Source organism: Manis javanica, chromosome 12, assembly GCF_040802235.1.
Source record: "Manis javanica isolate MJ-LG chromosome 12, MJ_LKY, whole genome shotgun sequence".
Taxonomy (NCBI): Eukaryota; Metazoa; Chordata; class Mammalia; order Pholidota; family Manidae; genus Manis; species Manis javanica.
In genome coordinates this window covers 16,957,362-16,977,995 of record NC_133167.1, presented here as the reverse complement: position 1 = coordinate 16,977,995, position 20,634 = coordinate 16,957,362, and the positions used below count along the sequence as shown (strand labels likewise).

General features: G+C 55.6%; 2 protein-coding genes across 5 annotated transcripts in view; both read right to left on the bottom strand.

Annotated features, from left to right (window-relative positions):
- Positions 1–3,033: 3,033 nt before the first annotated feature.
- Positions 3,034–6,441, bottom strand: CRYBA2 (crystallin beta A2). The gene is made up of 5 exons (XM_017653307.3): positions 6,335–6,441; positions 5,992–6,156; positions 5,037–5,178; positions 3,756–3,898; positions 3,034–3,240 (listed from the first exon to the last, which is right to left on the bottom strand). The coding sequence occupies exons 2-5, from the start codon at positions 6,150–6,152 to the stop codon at positions 3,093–3,095; spliced, it is 594 nt and encodes a 197-aa protein (XP_017508796.2). The 5' UTR covers positions 6,153–6,156; positions 6,335–6,441; the 3' UTR covers positions 3,034–3,092.
- Positions 6,442–15,477: 9,036 nt separating this feature from the next.
- Positions 15,478–20,634, bottom strand: part of CFAP65 (cilia and flagella associated protein 65) — a 33,540-nt gene continuing 28,383 nt past the window's right edge. For 2 of the 4 annotated variants that reach the window (XM_017653789.3, XM_037016565.2), the window contains exons 26-33: positions 20,514–20,627; positions 20,243–20,350; positions 18,879–18,923; positions 18,445–18,644; positions 18,051–18,164; positions 17,067–17,525; positions 16,269–16,406; positions 16,024–16,173 (exon numbers count right to left, since the gene is read on the bottom strand). In XM_017653789.3, the coding sequence (XP_017509278.3) occupies positions 16,041–16,173; positions 16,269–16,406; positions 17,067–17,525; positions 18,051–18,164; positions 18,445–18,644; positions 18,879–18,923; positions 20,243–20,350; positions 20,514–20,627 (1,311 nt within the window). In that variant the 3' untranslated portion in view covers positions 16,024–16,040. Of the gene's footprint in view, positions 16,174–16,268; positions 16,407–17,066; positions 17,526–18,050; positions 18,165–18,444; positions 18,645–18,878; positions 18,924–20,242; positions 20,351–20,513; positions 20,628–20,634 lie in introns of all 4 variants that reach the window. The other 2 variants (XM_017653871.3, XM_073218091.1) reach the window with 2 other exon arrangements.

Genomic DNA, 20,634 nt, shown 5'->3' with positions numbered 1-20,634 from the left:
CCCATTCCTCACTTGCTGTGACTGCTGGCCTGTTTGTCCTTGCTGGGAGGGTGTGCAAAAGTCAGAAGCCAAAGAGCAGTGTGGCAGGCAGAGTTTACTGGGAAATGGGGGATTCCAGAACTCCAGGCGGTCCTAAAGACACAGGGATGGGGCTTCAGGATGTGGACGTGGAATCCAGTGGAGAAAGATGGGATGCTCCCTGGGGACCAAACTCAGCGTTTCAATGGAGAGGAGGTCCTTGGGGGCAGGGTAAAGGCCCCAGTCCCTCTCTTTAATGACTTCTTTTACTCCCCAGATAGAAAACGAGGAGCAGGAGGTCAGAGCTGCGAGAAGGGGGAGGCAGTGAGGTTTACCCACCTAAGGCTCTCAGTTGAAGGCTGAGGCAGAAGGGAGAGGCACTCAGAGTCGGGGGCGGGGGTCTTTACAGACATCGAAGCTCTGAACTGTAGAAGGATTGACAACTCAGGTGTGCCCACCTCACTGAGAACTCAGGTGTGGAAGGTGTGTGGGTTCTGGGAAGAGTTTGTGAGGGGATAAGTGGTATTCCCCCCTCCCCTCCTGGGTCTTGGCTGCTCCAAGAAAGGAGATGACCTCCTCCACCCACTCTGGCCTTTGGCTGATAGGCAAGCCTAGGCAACTTCTCCTCCATCATCTCCTACCTGTCTGAGCGTGGGTCCTGCAGTGTTCTGCAGACCACTGGCCTGCCTGGAATGGGAGGAGCAAGGCTCAGGGATGCTGAGAAGAAGGGGAGATGAAGCACCCAGGCCCACCCTGGTCTCTGTACCCACGGCCCTGCTCCTTAGTCACCAGTATGAGGAGCAAGTTGGATCTCTTGGTCCAGAAAAACCAAGGCCTGTGCTAGAAGAGGCTGCAGCAAATATTAGTCCCCCCAACTCCCTCCTTGTAGCGGTGGGGACACTGAGACCTAGAGACAGGGAGTGCCTGTGCAGTTCACACTGCCAGGCCCTGAAGCCACCTTGCTGACACTTCCCAGCAGCCACAAACCTTTCTGGAGAGAGGGCAGCTCAGCTGATGTTGGATACCAGATCTCCCTTTGCCCACTGCCTGCCCCCCAAAAGCAGGCAGTAGGGAGATGGGCTGCAGGGCTCTGGCAAGCTTAGCTGGGTTCTGGGTTCAAATGTAGCTCCCTCATTGCCTAGTTGTGTGACTTTCCCCTGGTTGGGGGAAGTTATGTAACCTCTGTACCTTAATCTCTTCATTTATAAAATGGGGATTACAGTACCTACCATACCCAGTTTTGAGTTATATAACTCATGCTGAGTGCTCAGACATGGCACTAGACTTTAACTATTGTTATTATTACCACCCCCCAAAGGGACAGTTAGGCCTGTGACCAGGCAGGAACTCCAGGTTCCTCTGGGGCCCACAGAGGTTTGGGGCTCTGCCTTTAGCCACAGCTCAAGTCAGCCTCCACTTAACAGCCTGGATTTGGGTTCAGGAGCTTTGTGTTCAAGTCCTGGCTTTGACAGCGGTTAGGTAGATGGCCTCATCAAGACATCCCTCATCAGCAGGGGCACAGCTTCTTCACTGGTGAAGTGGATGAGGTATGGAAGATGTTGCAAGGATCAAAGGCAACAGAGGCTATGGACTATCACCCATCCAGGTATAAAGCAGAATTCATACTCCACCTATGGCTCTGTCCTTTAGCCCCCTGGCCCTATCTTGGTATCCACTGGGGAGGCAAGAGAAGGAGGGCCCTAGGTTGACTGCCCCAGTGCTTTTCCATAACACCACAAGCATCTTCAGGGGTATCTCCTTGAATCCTCACAATATCCCTGTGAGACAAGGATCAGCAACCCCAGTTTATCAATGAGGGAATTGAGGCTCAGAATGCTGTGTGATTTGGTTCCAGGTGTTCTGACTTCTGGCCCTGGGCTCTTCCCAAGGAAGCAGATGCCTGACTTTGCCTAGCCAGGTCCCTGGGGACTGCCCAGGTCCAGGCCTGACTGTTCTCCAACTTGCCCTGCCTTCCCTGGGGCTGAGATGATCTGGGCCACTCTGTCCATCGATAGGTCCGCTAAGGGCTTGAAAACACAAGCATCCCTGAGGGACAGGATGAGAGGGTCCCAAGGGCCATGGAGGCCCTGCCTATGTAGGACTGAGGCTATCATTAACTGGGAAGAAAGTATATCAGAGCCAGGGGCCCTGATACAGCTGCTACCCACTCAGCCCCACCATGGCTGTGGGCTTCTGCCACCTGCCTCAGAACCCAGGCTTGCTGTGGTCAGTAGCTAAGGGTGGTCTCTTTTACTCACCAGTCCTCTAAAGAGCAGGGAGGGAGAGGAGGAATGAAGAGGGGATTGTTTGAAACAGCTAAGAGGAGGACTATGAAAATGCATTGTAAATTCTGGAGCTCAATGCAATGTAATGAATTGTTCTCATTCAGACAAATGGTCTGGGGGCTCAGCTCAGAGAGAGGAAGTCTCCCCCTTATAAAGCCTTGGGAGGCACTAGGCACTAATGCCCCTCTCATACCCTTGCTCCTCTAACAAGACAGTGATTATAAAGCTGGGAAGTGGGTGCAGGCTTCTCTTGGCTGCATGGGGAGCCAGGGTGAAGATAAAGCCTGGAAACGCCTAGTGGCTTAGAGAGGAACCCAACAGAACTTGTGCAAAGAGTTAAGGAGGTTTTGCATGACCTTGCCTGGCCCAGGGCAGAGGTGGGAGAGGTTGAAATTCAGCAATGAGCAAGGAGCCCTGCCGCGGGGCTGTGTGCACCCACACCAGAGGACCAGAAAGGCACCATCTGGGCTAGCAGTACCCCTGGCTCAGGCTGATGGGCCTTTACCAAGGAGAGGCATGGGACTGGTTGTATTGAACAGAATCCCCAAAATTCTTACTAGCAGTTTCCTCTCACCCCCATCAGAATCTAGCCACACATATCTTAAACCAGTTTATGCTCCACAGTCAAGAGTCCTGGAGCTTGAGGGGAGGGTCAGGTTGCCAGGGAAGCCCCCTCAGAACGATGAGGATGGAGATCACAAAGACACCAAAAAGGAGGCAAGAGGGGCAGGCAGGTTCAGAAAGCTTTATTGAGGCTCCTCAGAAGGAAGTACCAGGGCTGGGGAGCCTTTACTGCTGGACTCTCCGAATGGACTGTAGCAGCCCAGTGTGGGCCTGTGTGCCAAATTCGCTGTAGGTACGGAACTCCCCACTGTGCCGGTCCTGCTCCAATACATACTGGTAGCCTCGGTAGCCTGGGTACTGGTAGGCCACCCACCTAGGCCAGTGAGGGCACAGGGGTGGTCAGTAGACTCTGTCCCCAGCCCCACTGATGCCCTCCATTTTCTCAGCTTCTTTTCTCAGCTTCTAACCCCCCACTTCCAAATTCATTTTTTCTGTTTTCCCTACATAGATGTCTCCCTGCCCTGCCCACTTCCCTGTCTTCCTATCATCTTCCTCACCTTGTCTCTTATTCCCACCCATTGCCTCTTCATGTTTTCAATCCCTTCTTCTAGCCCAACATTGTCCCACTAACTCCTGTTATCCTGTTACTTGACCCCCACCCCTCCCAGTCTGTCTCCATCACCTCACTTCCCCTTGCCTCCAAGTCTCCTGTCACATCCCTTCTCCCTGTCCCCCAGTCCCAACATCTCTCCCCTTCTCCCTGTCCCCCAGTCCCAAGATCTCTCTTTACCATGTGCCTTAGCATGCCCATCACCTCTTCTCACCCTCCCCCTGGTCCCATTGCCTCCCTACTCTTCTCATCTCCCTTGTTCCAGTTCCAGGACTCACGCTCCAGAGCTGACTTTGAGGGAACCCACATTCTTGCTGGCCCAGCCCATAGAGGGCAAGGATGGATAGTCATCACTGAGTTCAAACTTGCAGCCCTGGAAGTTGTCCCCTTCAAACAGTGTCATGTGGCTGTCACTGTGGTTCTGCGGCACAGAAAGGTGGGGATGGACAGGTCAGGCCTTCCAAACATGTGTTAATGGATACATTCTCAGTCCCACTCTCTTCAGCCTGCTGCCCAACACAAGCTGTGCAGACACAGCCTCCACAAGCACTCCCAGAGTTCACTCTATTGGCTCCACAGCAGTCTGGGAAGCTGGGATGCTCAGAGGACCCCAGCTTGGTCCCTTCTATGGCACTGAGTTGAGGTAGCAAGACTGGGAGGTTCCCAGAGACCTTCCTGGTCAGGGCTAGGGGGTGTCCTGTGACGTGTTTTGCATGAGGACCTGTTATACAGGAGGAAAACCAGAGGTCCTGAGAGAGATCTGGTCTACCACTAAGGGCCTCATTGACTACCCATTGATCATCTATCTATCACAGGGTAGGGTGCAGCCAAGGGGTGCTGTGTGGCAGTGCCAGAACAGACAGGCCACGGCATCAGTGTTGGTTGGATCTGGGCTTCCATAGTCCCAGGGCCAAACCCTGCAGTTGGCCTCTTGGAATGGAGAAGCTGGGCTGATCAGCACCTGCTAGTTGCCGCCCTGTCACCCACACCCCTCCCCAGGGCTTACCAGTAGGGTACCTAAGTCAGCACAAATGAAAAGTGAGATTCTCCACTCCAGTGTATTTGATTCCTTATTGACCCTTTCCCCATACACATACACACAGAGACTGATCCCTTCTCAGCCTTGATCTTAGAATGAGTTCTAGCTCATCTTCATATAACCCTCTGACCTGAGGCAAGTCATTTGCCCCTGTAAGGCCCGTTTCCCACACCTGTGTATGAGGCTAACATCAGCTACCCAAGCCTCACTGAGCTGTGTGATGACAGAGGCATTGGCTCACACAGTAGATGACTGAATGTGAGGAACTGACGTGTGTTCAAGCCTGGCATGGGCTCAGTACTGTCCGTGGTTCTGATTTCCAGCTCCTGGATTAGGACCACATTCCAAACTTTCAGAGACCCCTCTGGTTCTGGGAACCAATGCCACCGCCACCCATCTAGGAGTTGTGTTTACACACCTCCATACAGTGAATGGACAGCCTTTCCAAGGTGGTTTGGTGGGATTATGACCTGGAGCTAGGAGCTAGGAGGCAGAAGAGGAGGGGGCGGGCTGTGCTCACCCCACAGAGCACTGGCCGGAAAGAGAGCAGCTGGTTGCTGTGGTGGCTGCCACTGCCGCTCCAGGCACTCCAGCGAGGATAGTCACCCTTTTCCAGAATGAATTGCTGTCCCTGGAAATCGGGGTACTCGAAGGCCACCCAACTGGGGAAAAACAAGGACGCTGGGAGGCATCTGCCCCAGCCACATGCCTTCCTCCTCCACCCCCCTTGCTTGCTGTGATTGAAAAAACTGAGAACCCAACATTTTTCTCCAACCCCAAACCCTTCCCCTGATGTACTTCTTGTACGGTAATCCAGCCCCTCTAAAGGCTGAAGATCCTACACTGGCTGCTATCACAGTGGGGTTGAGGGGTCCATCCAGGCTTCCAGCTCAGAGACCCCAGATTGGAAGTTTTCCAATTTGTGAAGATTTCCTGACCAAGCTCTCCTATCTCAAAGATTTAGGTGCCTGCAAAACTAAGAGTAGGAACCCCCAAACTGCAGTAGCAACCTGCAATGGTAACAACTTGGAATAGCTCAAGGGGCTCAGCTCTCCTGAGGCCCCAGATTCTAAGGAGACCAGGGTAGGGTGAGCAGGAGGATTTGGCATCTTTTGTTAAATGAAGCACAGAGCCATCTAACTTTGCACAGAGAAAAACTTTGGGGAGGACATAACACTGGGAACCCCTTAGGGTTCAGGCTAGACCCACCAGGTGCCTGCAAAGGATTGCTTCTCGTTTTTATCCTTTTAGCTCATAGGATACACTCTCTCATGCGTTGTCTTTGCGGTGGGTGTGGAGTTTGGGGGAGGCAGGCAGGGGGACGCGGCGGGGTTCACATGTTGGTGGGTCTCTGTTGGGTGGTGCTTACAGTCTGGGGAATAGAGGGCTGAGAGCTGAGGCCCAGTCTGGGAGCAGGGGCCAGGAAATCCTGGCGTCCCCCAACCTAGCCCAGTCCCGCCGGGGCAATCACTCACGCGCCGTTTTCCACCTTGACGGAGCGCACTCTGCGCAGGCCCCCGCGCTCGCTGATGTTCGTGCAGTCACTCAGCAGCCGGCAGCGGCGGCCCTGAAAGTCCTCTTCGTCCCAGAGCGTGAGACAAGCGGGCACCGGGTCCGACGCGGGGTCGCTGCTCATGCCTCTGCGGGCAAGAAAAGAAGGAGCAAGTGCTTAGCGTGTCGCGAGGCCCCTCCCGGCCCTGGGCCGCCCAACCTGGCTGTGGGGTGAAGGATCCGGGGGCTGGACGCGGGCTCCTAACGGCTTCTTCATCTCGCTTTCCCCCACCCCGCAGAGAGCCCGCCGGAGCACGGAGTATTCACCGGGCTAGTGAGAGCGGTACTGGCAGGAAATGGAGAAGCTGTGCGCGTGCTTGGGCGTGCGGCGCTTTATACCAGGCCTCCCCCTGCCCCCCACCCGCCTCTCCGCACCCTCTCTCGCTGGGGTGGGGAGCTGAGTCAGCAGGCAGGCTGCGGTCAGCTCCGGTATTCCCTGGGAAGCCGAGGCCTTTCCTGTAGCCGCCGATCTAGCCCCTGCCCTTGGGGATTACAATAGAAAGTGCTGAGGCACGCGTCCCGCGCCCGCCGCAGCCAAGGCTGACTCCGCTTTTTCTTTTGGGGAGCCCTGAGCTAGGCAAGGAGCACCCGGCCTCTGGGCTTCCCTCCCTGGCCCAGATCCTTAGGGATGGAGGTACCATGTCACACTAGGTCCCCCGGGTAAGAACAAGCATTCCTAACCCCAGGAGCGGAACTTCTTCCGAATGTCTAAATTCCACCTTTTCTTCAGCCCTAGGTCGAGGCCTCTCTTTGGGCGACGCTATGGAGGAGGTAGGCAAGGCTCTCCGCAAGCGACTTTCCTCACTCCCCTGTCTTCTTATCCCTGGAGGATCGGCCGAAAGAGGCCCCTTTCCTCCCAAGCCTGAGGTTCCAGACCCCGCGCAACGCTCAAGGCAGTTTTTCTTGCGCCGAGCCAGAGAGGAGGCGATACCAGGACTCGCCGCAAGGGGGCGCTGAGCGCTGGAAAAGTGAACCGCCCAAAGGAGGGCGCGGATTTACAAAGCGCTTAGAAATTATTGTAACCAAGGGAGTGGCTCCCTATGGTTAGGCGGGCAGAAAGTTTCAACCTTAGCGCAGACTGTCAACCGCCAGACGGAGCTCCACTGTGTGGGAATTCTGGTCTTCCTGAGATCTAGCCGCTGATTACTGAGGGCCTAGTTCAGACCAGGCTCTCTGCTCCAAGTACATTTTAGCTAATTCTAGCACTGAACTGGTGAGTTAGGCGCTGTTATTGCCCTGCATTTTACAGATGAAGCAGCGGCCCACATGGAGAAGGAGGTCTCATAGCTGAAAAGTGGCCCATCTGAGAAATGAACCTGGACTTCTGTTTTGACTGAAGGTCCTAGGTTCGTGCCCCTAGTCCCAGTGCCATGTGTGGTGGAGGGGAAGGGTGAGGAGTAGGGCTAGGAGAAAAGCAGGGGCAAAGGCTTGTGGCCCCAAGGAAGCGCCAGAGAGGAACTTTTCTCACAATTTACTGCAGAATTTCCTAACCATCATGGCTGTAAATGAGACAAGGGCTTCTGGCAAAATTGTGAGGTTTCCTTAATGGAGAGGGCATTCCAGCGGAAGTGGAAGGGTGAGTGAGAAGGGAACTAATATTTTGTTGTCCCCATAAGCCAAGTGCTTTCCTTATAGGCTCAACAACAGTACAGATGTGAAAACTGAGGCTCAAGGAGAGCCTTGTCCAGATTCACATAGTTAGCCAGAATCAGACTAAGATGGGAATTTACACTTCTTGACTCCAAAGCCAGTGCTTTTGCCACCCCACCTCCTGTGACTACAAGGGCTCACAGGCCAGATGTGGCCAGCCCAGCTCCTGGAAGTCTAGCCATGCTGGCCTTCCATCCTTTCTCCCAACCACCAAGCTCATTCCCACCTCAGAGCCTTTGCATTTGCTATTCCAGTTACCCAGAGTGTCTTCATGGCTTGGCTGTACTTTTGTCACCTCCTAGTGACACTGTTCCTGGCATTTACTGTCCATCACATCACCCCGTTTTGTTTATTGCATTTGCCACTCTGTAAAATTGTCTTTTTCATCTTGTGTTTATGGGTGTATGGAGTGTCTCCCTTCCTAGAGTGTAATCTCCATTTAAGGGGGCAGGGGCCGTGTTAGTCTTGTTCTCATTTGTTATCCTCAAACCTAACACAGTGCTGGATACATAGTAGGTGCTTAATAAAACTTGAATGAGTGAGTAAACAAAATGACCAGGTTGGACCAAATATCCATGGGGGAAGGGTATAGAGGAAATTTTCTGGTGAGAGTATAGGGGTAATGGCTTGCCAATCCTACCAACCTCCCTGCCCCTGAAGTTCTGCGGTGCTGAGAAAAGGTTCTGGGGGACCACTGGAGCCTCCCCTGGCTGTCTATTTTCATTGGTGAGGAATTGCTGTTGATGATCACAAAGTATGTGAAGGTGAATGCCAGGAGTACAGGACCCAAAACGTGGGGAGTTAAGTCCAAGTTAAGATGATATGAATCAGAGCAGGGACATCCACAGCCAGGTTCCACTGGGGATGGGCTGAGAACCATGCCCAGTCCTCTGACTCCCTTCCTTAAAGGGGTTTTGGAGAAACATAAATATCATATAATTTTCCCCAAACCATAAGTGGGAAATACAAACTACAGAAGGAGGCAAGAGCCAGTCCTGACTCTTCGTATCTTGCCCCTTGGCCTTGGTTTCGTAGTCAGGTCTATGGTAGAGGTGAGAGGTGAGGAACCCCAATCCTCCTCCCCTCCCTTCTCGCGTCTTCCCCCTTCTCTATCCGGCAGTTTTGGATGTGGCCACCAGAGGGCGCAGGCGTGCCGCGCTGGGTGGAAAGCTGGAGCGCCGGACGGGTGGAAGGGACGGTGGGTGGCAGGCCGAGGTCGGGAGGGACGGCGCGAGGATGGCAACTGCGTCAGGCTGTACGTCTGCGCTGGTCGGTGACGCGGGCGCCGGTTGTTAGTTCCGAGGTGCGGGGGTGTCCCAGAAACCGGACGCTGTTTAAGAACGGGCTGGGGGCTAAGCAGGCAGACCCCTGAGGTCGGGGCTCCACCTAATACACCAAGTTAGAGTTAGGGGTCGGCGTGGAGACTGTGTGTGAGACGGGTCACCCCTCTTATAGTCCTAAATTCTGAACTTGGCTCTGCACTAAATAGCTGCGAGGCATTAGCCAGTCTCTCCTCTCCTCTGTACCTCAGTTTCCACATCAGGAAAATGGTGTAGGTCCCACCGCCTCCACCCTATGGCCCTTTCCTTTTAGCTATGGCTGTCTGCAACCAGCTGAGTTGCGCACAGCCACCAGTGCCGCCAGAAGCCAGTTACCCAGCACTCTAGGCCTATCTCAGGGTACCCGCATCCCCTCAGACTCCTCCCTGGACCTGGGCCGCAAAGTTACCAAGAAAGGGAAGAATGTGCCGCTGAGGGGAAGGGGGCGTTAGGATTCCCTTCCCTTTCTTGTATTATGTTCCCCCTCCCAGCTTCCTTTCTGCGCCAGGCTGGTACAACTCCAGCTCCCCTGCCTCCCAAGACCCACTTCCTCCCAGCCCCTTCCCACCCCGCGACCCTCCACCCCCCAGCATCTGGTCCTGTTTGTTTTCCCAGATCAGTTGGGTTCAGAGCTTCCTGAAGGATGGATGCACAGGTGGCTTTGTTTGCCAGCTCAGCACCCTCACCCCTACCTCCTCCACATCCATAGCCTCAGCCTTTGGGTGTGGAGCTGGGAGCTAGGTAGACAAAAAAAAAAAAAAAAGAAAGAAAGAAAAGAAAAGCCTCCCCAGATCTCTACCTCCAAGAGACCTCAGAATCTCACAGAGACCTCCTTACCCTCAAATAATTCCTTACTCCCACCCCATCCAGTCCGTCATCTCATAGGGGGACTTTTGGTTGCACAGCGAAATCCTTAGAATGTCCCCCTCCCCAGTGATTCTACCAAAACACCCACCCATAAAGCACCCTAAGAGCCCATAGAGAAGTCCTCATACTCAGCCCTCAGTCCTGAGTGAAGCTCTGGGATCCCCTCAGATCCCCATCCCATGTGAGGACATCAAGATTGGACAAAGAAACCCTCAGACCCAATCCTGGGCTCTCATCCAGGTCTCCATCCCACATAAAGGCCCTAAGAATCCCCAGAGAAGTGACACCTCCCTCATGCAGAGCCCCATCCTGTGACAGCAGCCCGACTTCTCAGTCCTGCTGGGCAGCTTACAGGTGCAGGGTGGCCAATGTCCTCTCCTGAAGTCAGCCTGCTCCCATCTCTTACCCCTTATTTCACTGGGAAGTAAGCCAGGGCTGTGGTGACTGAAGATGCAAATTCTGTGAATGGTGCCCTCCCCTCCACTCCCCATCATCAGCCCCTCCTTTGCAGCCCTGTTCCTCCAACCCCTGCCCCCATGCCAGGTCTGGAGCCAGGAATAGGCAGATGAACACCTTCTCTGGGCCTGAGGTCTGGTCTCCTGGGAGACAGAGATAACGTGAGGGAGAAACCAGCTCGGCTTGGGCAGGGTCCACAGCTGAGGGGGTGGCGGCAGCACCCACACAGATCCCTCGTCCTACCCTGCTATAAACAGAGCCCCTCTTCTCTGTGGCTCAACGGGGATCCAGGGAGATGGGAGGCAGCTTTCACCACCACCCACTCACCCTGACACAAAGCCGCAGGGCTCAGGCACAGGGCAGCAGCAGAAGGGCCACAAATGCACACATTCACACGATCCCACACACATCACATGTGAACGGCCTCCTAGGATTAAACAGAACCCCTCAAGGTCACACTTATGGGCAGACATTTGTTCACTTACTTATTCTTCAGATATTTAATAAGATGTACTGTGTGCCAGGCACTGAGCTGGGGTTGGAGTCACACACAAGGATGCCCTTGTGCATCCTCATGGGCTCCGTCCCACTCCACAGTCACTTGGAGACCATCTCGGTCACCCACCATGATCATACGCTGAAGGGCTGGAAGTGCAGACCCTGGAGTCAGGCTGCTGCCTGGCTTTGAATCCCAGCTCCATTGCTTATAAATTGGATGAGCTTACACTCTACTCAGTTTTTCCCTTCTATAAAATGGAATAATATTTCTTAAAAGCTGTAGTGAAGATTTAAATCCATGTAAAACATTAACTGGCCTGCAGTGTGCATCTAATAAATGTTAACTGTTACTGTGGTGCTGGTTGAGGTTATAACTGGCTCTGTTGCATGGTGTCCCTGCCGCCACAGGGCTGGGCTGGGTTGGCGGGATGAGTCAGGGCAGCAAGCGTGGTTCTGGGATCTGCATCCCCTTCCCACACTGGCCGTGTGGAAGCCAGCCCAGCAGGATGAGGACCCTTCCTGCCTCACCACAGCAAGCCACTCTGCTCAGGCTCTCAGGTTGGGAGGGACGGAGGGGAGTATCTCAGTTTCCTTTGTTCTTGTTCAGGTCTCTGCTCTCCTGGAAAGAACACCTGGGAGTAGAACTGGAGACCTACTTCCGGTCCTGAGGCTCTTCCTGGCTCCATATATGTGGCCTTGGGCAAGTCACTCCTCCTCTCGGGGCTTCCGTTTTATACCTGCGAACTTAGCTACCTCCTGGTCCTGGAGAGGCCTCCCAGCCCTGACTCTTGCGATCCTGTGATGTTACAGGAAGGCTGCCCCCGCTGCCACCCTTCCCCGCACCTCTGGCCGCTGTGGCGCCCCACCCCCCAGCTAGAGTGAGGGGGCGAGTTGCCAAGGTCGCCATGGGGACTAATCTCCAAGAAGGTCAGTGAGGCTCTGGTTCTACCGGGGCGGATCGGGATTAGCACCTGGGTACGACCCCTCCTCCCCAAGGCCCTTCTGCTCTCACACGGACCCCGGGGGCCTCCACGCCCACAAGTTCCAAGGCTGGGCCAGTATCAGTGGGTGGGTAGTGCGGGCAAGGCAACTGCTACAGCTGTCTGCCCAAGCTGAGGCCCAGAGAGAAAGGGGAACAGGTGGGGTCAGATCCATGCCACTGGCTGCTCAGGGTCCAGCCACAGCCTTTGGGGGAAGGGGAGCAAGGCTCTTTGGACCTTTAATGGGCAACTCGAGTCTTCTAAGATAGGGGTATCAGCTACCTCCAGCCCTGGCTGTCCCATTGCAGTCCACATAGAAGCCCCCTCTTTCTCCTCTGTGGGGGTAATTTCCCCATCCCAGTGTGGGGTGAGAGGGAGGCTGTTTTCATATAGGCCCCCTTCCTCCACATACACCGTGCCTTCCACCTCAGGTTATCCTGACATCTGACCCTACATCTTCAAATCCCTCTGGCTTTCATAAGTGCGCATCTCTCATTACCTCCCATTGCCTGTGTGTGTGTCTGTCCCTGTCTCTGCTCTCCAGCCTCTCTCCGGACGTCTCTGCCCAGTCTCTAGCTCACTTTCACTGTCTGGGAAGTGGAGGAGGGTCTGCAGCTTCTTCTAGCCCTAAAATCTCACCTGTAGTTCTCATATCCTCTAGGCTACACTCTCCGCCCTGTCCTTCTGTCTGTCTGCTTGTGCTCTCCGCCCTCATGCTCATCCTTTTCCCTCTCCATTTCCCCTCAAGGGTTCCCAGTCCCACACAACCCTCACTCCAACTGCTCAGTCCCTTTTTCTGCTTCTTCCACTACCTGTCCCCTCCCCCGCCCAGGGTGCTGACAGGGATGACAGGAAGCAGGCTCTGGCTTCAAGCAGGAAGGGGGAGGAGGGACAGGGCGCCTCGAACACCAGCTGCTGAGCACCCCCCTCCCCAAGCCCAGCACCTGCAGGCCTGCCTGGCGCCTGGAGATTCTGCCTGGCCAGGCAGGGGAGGAGGGACCTGCATGGGAGTCTGGATCCCTGGCCCTGGCCAGGAAATGCGGGTCTGGGGGATGGGAGTTTTTGGTCTGGGGAAATCAGGCCCTTGTGGGGAGAGGCAGTGGCTCTCAGTCACAAGGGCAAAGCCCAGCCTACTAGTGGCATCATTCTTCTCAACCCCTCACCAGCAAGACTGCTGTGTGTGTGTAGGGGGTGGTCATTCCAGGGGGAGATCTCTTTGTTGTATGGCCCTGAGATGTGAAATCCCAGCCAGAGAGAGGCTTTAGCTCCCCACCTCCTTGACTGAGAGTGGGGAAAGGTAGCCCTCGAAAACATAGAGAAGGTGGGCCAGTGCCAGGCTAAGGCCATCACACGGAAATCATTCAGGGCCAGGCAAGGAGCAGAGAGCTGGGTGCAGGACAGAAGCCTGGTCAGGGAGGCCAGGACAGGGGCTGCACCTACGCAGCCTGGGGACTCATGGATCTCCCCCACCTCCACAGGGCTGCTGCACCTAAATCCCATCTGCAGTCTGCCCGGTCGCCAGAACTGCCTGGGATCTGTCATAGCCATCTCATCCCCTCACCCCTTTCTCTGAGCCAAGGACTCAACAGATCCTGTGGGGTCTGTGGGTAGTTGTGGAAGGGGTGGTAATGGGGACGGTGTTGTTGTGGAAGGGGCAAGACAGCATCTTCAGAACCCTCCAAATTGGAGCCAGAAAGGACCAATGACTCCTGACCTTGTTCCCTCTCCTTGGGGGCTGCCTCTGCCTAGATAAGTGGAGGTACAGTCCTTCCCCCATGATGCTTCCTCAGTCTCAGAAAAAACTCGGGACTCCTTACCTCTGTTCACTGAGCCTTCCTTCCACCATTGACCTACAATTGGCCCCTCCCTCTGGGTGTGTTCAGCATCACCATCAATTTTGGGGAGAGGGATGGGGGACACCTGGGCTCACAGGACAGAGCCTTAACTAGGGGCTCAGGCTGATCCTAGGCCTCCTGAGGAGCAGTGGGCTCTAGCTCTCCAAGCAGCAGGTCAGGGCCTAGGGCAATCTCTGTCCCCCTCCCCCACGTCAGATCTTAGCACTTTGAGTTACTGGAAAGGGGATGGTCTGTCCCAGGTTGGGTTGTGGCTGATGATCCATAGACTCTTGCCTAAACTGAGGGCCACTTAGACACCCCCTCCCCCAAGCTGAAATAGGCCTTGGGATTATAAAGTCCGGGAAAGGTGGTGAGCTGCTGTGCCTGGGAACCCCACTGGACCCTGTGTTTGTCCTTTTCCGTCTGTCTGTCTTTGACAGGGGAAGACTGAAGGAGGCCCCAGGGAAATGGCAGGGAGTGAGCCCTCAGGATGTCAGCACCAAAGAGATCTGGAGGATGGGGCTTGGGCTCCCTAATGGTCCTAGCTGGCCCCACCCAGCTTTGCTAGAACACAAGGCTACCTCTTGTGGGCAACCAACTTCCAGTCAGGGGGCTCAAAAGCATTGCTAGGAGCCCAGAAACCAGGCTTTGGGGACTGGTAAGGCCTTCTCAGAAGGCCAGACCAAACCCCCTCCTGCTGCAGATGGCAAAGCCCAAGGAGAGGCGGGGGAAATGACTTGCCCAAGGCCACAGAAGTCGCTGGGGACAGAGCCAGACTAGAAGGTGGGTTTCCACCTCCAGAAGGGCTCCTGTTCTGGGCTAGAGCCCCCTGTGTCACCTGGTGGGGCCTGCTCGCTGCCTTTATTACCGGAATGGAGCGGGGCAGCCCAGGAGTTGCGGGCAGAACAAGGCAGGGCGGGCGGGGCCGGATGGGAGCCGGATCTCCCCGGGGAGCGGCGCACTGCCTCTCCGACCTGTGTGGCAGCGGCGGCGGCGGCGGCAGGTGCCTGCGTGGCGGTCCGGCCAGGCCCCCGGGCGGGTGCTGAGAGGCCGCCCCTGCCTCACGCGAGCCGAACGAACAAAACGCTCAGGTCCGGTTTGTGCGAGGGGCTCGTCGCGGGGCGGGAGCGGAGGGCCCGGGGCCTGGCTGTGGCCCTTGGTGATCTCCTGGTCCTGTTCTTCCGCGAGCGCAGTGCCACACAGCGCTCCGCTAGCCGCCACCCTCACCTGTGCGCATCTGCGGCTGACACGTCGGCCACAGAAGGCGCGCACCTGGTCCGCCCCTCCCCTCCTGGCCGCCCTCCACCCACCGGGTCCTTCTTGGCTGGGTCCTCAGCCCACGTCCCGGAGCTTGTGCGAGAACCTGGGCTCTGAGCACTCTTATACGGCCTGTTCAGTCCCCGCCCCTAGACACGCGCGCGCGCGCACACACACACACGCACACACACACATACAGACACTCACACCTGTCCGCGCGCCCGTTTGCTCAGGGCAAATATTGACTCAGAGGAGGCGGAGCGCTCCCACCCTCCCATCACCCTTCCCCCAGGCTCTGGGGCCGGAGCTCTTCGCAAGCCCTGGCGGCGGGGGTGGAGGGGGCTGTCGGGGACCTGGACGCCTCTGGAACAACACCAGATGTCACTTTTCCACCCACCTGCCTTGGGGGGTGGGGGGAGGAGCGGAGGAGCAGAGAACCGAGGCTGCAGGGCCGAGGCTGGGGGAGAGGGGAGGAGCTGGAGGTGGGTATCCTAGGGACGGCGGGACAGTCCCTGGTCTGGGCATTCAGATTCACGATGGAAGTAGCTGAGTAAGGTATGTGGCCCGCTGTTTAGGGGCGACCTCCACCCACATGTCAGCGTCTAGTTCTTGGTCCTCGGCGATGTGCCTCGGTTTCAATATTCCTTCCCTTCCAAACTCTTCGCAGAGTCCTGGCAGATGCTGAGAAAAGGCTGGTGGTGGAGGGGCCGAGCCTCAGAGCAGGCGCGGCGCAGGAAAGGGAGGGGTGGCCACTTCGCCCCGCGGCCACCTGCTGCACTGACCGGGCCTGGCGCTCAGTTCTTGTCCACCAGGCTATGCTGGGTAAAAGGCCAGTTGGGCCCCTCCCGGAGCGCCCTCGGCAGGCCAGACCAGGCCCACCGCCAGACAGCGAGCAGCGACAACCCTCGCCCAGCCGCCGCTGGAGTGGAGTGGAGAGGCGCAAGCTCCTATCGCCTAAGTCTCCAACGAGTCTCTGTGGTTCATCTCGGCCGCTCCCACCATCTGTCCCTCTCAGAGCGCGCTTGCGATTTCCTCCCGCATTGGGGAAATAAAGTCAGGGCAGATATCGAAGAAAGGCTAGCTGCTTTACTGGGAGGCGTCTGGGCGGAACCTAAGGAAGCAAGTGGGAGGGGCTGGGCGCTGGCCTCCGCAAAGAATTGGTAGGGGGCGGCGCCACCGGGAGGCGCACCTCCGCTTGCTGCGTCCCTAAGGGCGCCCCCTGCAGCGGGTCGGGAGTCAGAATCCTGCAAGACAGAAAGCCCCAGGAGGGAGGATCGCGGAGAGGTTTCGGGCCTAGACAGCCAGCCGCTTCCACCCCGCGTTCCCCTCCGGCCCACACCTGGGAACGCTGAGCGGCGGCAGGGCGATGACGCGCGGCCGCGAGGTGAGCACCACCTCCCCGCGGCTCGCCTCCACGAGGATATTCTGGATCATGTTCTCCAGCAGCTCCTCCTGCAGGTTGGCAAAAGCTGGGAGCCTGCGGGGCGGGGGAGTGCAGGTGTCAGCGCCACCGCCGACCGGGCTCCCAGGCTCCGCTGGCCTCCTCTGTGCTGTACCTGGTGCCGCGTGTACATGGATTCTCATTTAACCCTCCGCCCTCCCAACACTGTGAGGCATCCTTGTTCCAATTTCAGAGATGCTCAGATTGTTATTTAAAGAGACCAGGTTGTCAAACGCCATGCTGCTGATACAAGTGGTGGGATTCAAACCCAGGAAGTTGTAGTCCTCACTCCAGGGCCAGATTTGGGGAAAGGCATCAAAGCATGCGAGGGTGCAGAAGGGCCTGAAGAATCCCAACAACTACAGAAAGTGGCCACAGAGCCACCCCAGGGGAAGGTGGGCAAGAAGAGGTGGTACTTCTCTCCTGGCTCTAGAAACTCATTTATTTAAGAGACTTTGAAGACTATAGCCACCCTCCCGGGAGTGGTGTGCTAGTAAATGTTAGCAGCCAGTCTTGGAGAAAAACTTCAAGCTCAGATAGCCATTCTGTAAATACTCCCACTGATGCCGTAAGCTCCCAAGGTGTTGACAGTGAATGCTAAGCTGGGAGGCTTGCACCCCAGGAGAGGCTGGCCCCAGCATACCCCTGCCTCCTGGGATCCTTTTGTACACAGCCCCATCTGGGTCTGCTGCTCACCGGCTGATGGCCTCCTTCTCGTCCTGCTCTTGCTTCTCCTTTGTCGTGACCTTCAGCTGCTGCTGCCATTGCCATTTCAGGGACTCCTGGGATGCTGCAGCCCCTGCCCAGGCCACCTTCTCTCCCTTCTCCTCCAGCTCCTCCTTGCCCGTCCCCTCTTCTTCCATCTCCTCCTCTTCCTCCTCTTCCTCCTCCAGCTCCTCCTCTTCCTCTTCACCGTTCTCCTCCTCTTCCCCTGAATCCTTCTTCCCCAGCCTCCGTTTGTCCTCCTCCTGCTCCTTGTCTTTGCTGTCCTCTGAGCTGTTGGAGGACGGAGACATGGCTGGCACTAAGTGCAGGCTGTTGTTCTGGACCATGACCTTGGCTGACTGCTCATTCCAGAACTGGCAGAAGTAAGGCATCTGCTCCACCAGGCTTTGGTCCACAGCCTCATGGAAGATCTTGTCTTCCAGCAGGCCCCTGGGAGGCAAGGAGAAGGTTCTTGCCGAGAGGCCTTGAAGCCCCCTGTGGGGCTCTGGCTTCAGGGTTCCCCAAGCGGTGGTTCTTGCCTACTGTATCCATGAACAGGCGTTAGGTGAGGTGGGGAGCCCTTGGTCAGTTGCCCCTTCCATCCCTTCCTTAGAGGAAGACATCTCTGGGCCCCATGGGTTCTTAGAAATGAACATTATGTGGTGGAGGTGGAGCCAAGAGGTCAGAGTTACATAGATGAGGGGCAGGAGCTCTGGGGACACAGACTGCCTCCAGACCTCACCTGCCAGGGAAGGGACAGGGCAGAACTTGGGATGCAGCCCTGAAGTTCCCCCCAGCCAGCTCCATTAGAGCTGCAGCACCCTGGAGGGCCTGGGGCATCAGCAGAAGTATCTTGTGAGGAAGTTGTTTTTCAGGAACGGGAGGGCTGGGACTTCAGGGTCTGTGGGTTGACCCAGAGTTGCAGAATGAGCTGGAGAGATGAGGGGGGTGATGGTCCAGGGGGTGAGCAGTCACCTGATGATGGCGGTGAGACAGTCAATCAGGAGCTGTTTCTCCTGCCTGGAGATAGGGGATTCTTCCTCAGCAGCCTCGGACTCCTCCTTGGGGTGCTTCCTCCTTGGCAGATCCCTGGGGCAGGCCAGGAGATTCTGAGTGGCCAGGCAGGCCGCTCAGGGGCTGGGGGCATGAGCAATGGTGGTCGCCATGCAGTTTTGGGGACATAGATGAGTTTGGGGCAGCCCCCTGTCTTAACCCAAATGTAATGCTACTGCATTTGGGGAGCTAGAGGTTGATTCTGAAAACCTTCAGAGTCAATGCTGGGTCAGGTCTGGGCAGCCCCTCTGGAGTGGGGGAGGGGCAGAGAGCACAAGAAGGGGACCCCTCCCTCCCTCCCCCCATGAATGTTCACCGGTGCAGGAAGTGGTGGGAAAAGTCAGAGAAGTTGGCCAGGAAGTGGTCAGTGGCATGAGCACGGGCAGTGAGGCCCAAGCAGAGCATGCCCGGTGAGGGCGGCCGCGGGCATGGCCAGGATGGCTCCTCCTTCGAGATCTTAAGGTTCCAGCTGGCAGGCCGGTTGAGTGACTGGAGATTCTTGATGGGGGGCAGTGTCTTTGGGAAGGGGGAGGCATGGATGACAGGGATTTGGAGTCCATACTACCATCCCTAATAGGTCCCTAACCCCCAATGGGGCCTTTTAGGCCACAAAGGGGTATGACCCCATCCACTGGCACTTCCGACCCTCCCTTCTAGAATGCTGGACCAGAGATGGGTGGTACCTCTGGAAGCAAGCAAGGACCCTTTCAAGTTATTCCAAGGAGATGGGCTTGGGGCTTATAACCTCACCTTGTACTTCCTCATAGGTTCACAGGCTGTACAATATGCCCTTCTCTGTGGAAGCAAAAAGACCACTACTTAGGATGCAAGAGGCCTAGAGGCCCCTCTTCCTATCCTTCCTGCTGACCCACAGAGGCCCTGAAGCCAATGCCAGGATCTGCTGTCCTCTTGGTCCTGCCCAACTCTCAGCCACACCCTCTTCCAGAAACTTCCCTAGTGAAGTGTCATCTGTAGACAAGGAAACTGAAAGAAAGAGGAGTTGCCACCAAACCTGGGCAGCTGCCCCAAGCTGCTCATCCTAGTGCCCCCAGAGCTTTATGCTTGGGTGTGATAAGGAAATAGCCTCCCTTTTAAGATTAACTGCAGAAATCCCTTCTCCCACACCCCTGAAACATAATTTGAATTCCTAATTGGGCCAGAGCTTCAGGGTGGAGCAGTGCCTCCCTGGGGGTTCAGTGACACAGAGGTGACAGAGGTGTAAGAATACCAGTTCGGGAGGCTGTGAAACTGGGGAACCAAGATGGATGTTTCATTTCATGCTTATTATGGATCCCCCCACAAATACTAATAGCCCATGTTTAGTGAATGCTAACTGGGTGTCAGGCACTGTTGCAGCCACTTTACATGTATTAACTCACTTAATCCTCACAACAATGCTATGAAGCAGATAATATTTTACTTGCACTTATAAAGATTTGAAAAAATTTTTTTTCAGAGCCAATTCTTTATTACTTCAATAAATCTAAACATACAACAGCTACAGTTTTACAAGATTTGAAAAACTTTTATGTTTAAACCTAATGTGGAAATTTTTAAATGTATATAAAAGCGGAGATAATGCTACAAAGAATCTTCAATTACCCACCACCCAGCTTCAACAATTAGCAATTCATGGCTAATCTCATCTCATCTTTATCCTGCATCTGGATTATCTTGAAGCCAATCCCAGATGTCATATTGCCCCCATTTTACAGTTGAGGGAACTGAAAGGTTAAATAACTTGACAGAGATCACAGAGCTAGAAACCCTCAAAGCCAGGGCAGCTTGTTGGAGCCTCCATCTGAAACCACTACAAACACTGTTTTCCATGCACAGGTGAGCTCTGCCTTGTTTCCCCTGGGTCCCCAGGGCCCAGCACTTAGTAGGCACACAGTAAATCCTGGCCACATGAAACAAAGATGGGCAGCCAGCCTTCTGTATGCAGGGAATCTCTTGGGGAGATGCTGTTCTTAGTCTAATGAAAGAAATCTAAACTCTTAGGGCAGGCTGTCCAATGTTGCATGTGAGACCCCCTGGGACTACCACCCATGTCCTCTCCAGTAAGGCCAATCCGAAAGATCTTTGGTATTCAAGGCTCCCTCTGCCCTCCTCACCTTCACTTTCCTATCTGTGATGGTGAACTCCACTTCCTGCCGCACCTTCTCATCCTTCCACTCCTGCAGCTCCTTTTGGTGTTGCTTTAAGAGTTCCTGCCGGTATACCTGTGACTCAGGACAAGGAGAGGGAAGACCAGGATCTGGAGGCCTGTAAATTTTCCAGGTGCTGGACCCTGCCTCTCTCTGGTCTGGGGATCTCAGGGCCCACTCCACACCCCAGGACCGGGAGATGTGCTCCATCCCAGCTTCTCTCTGGGGCTGGTCCTACCTTGCATATCAGCTCCATGCTGTAGAAGCTGGCATGCACTGAGGCCTTCAGGGTCACCACAAGTGGGATTGTCTCTTCAGGAGCCACCTTCCCTCTCATGGGATTCACAGAAACCTGTTGA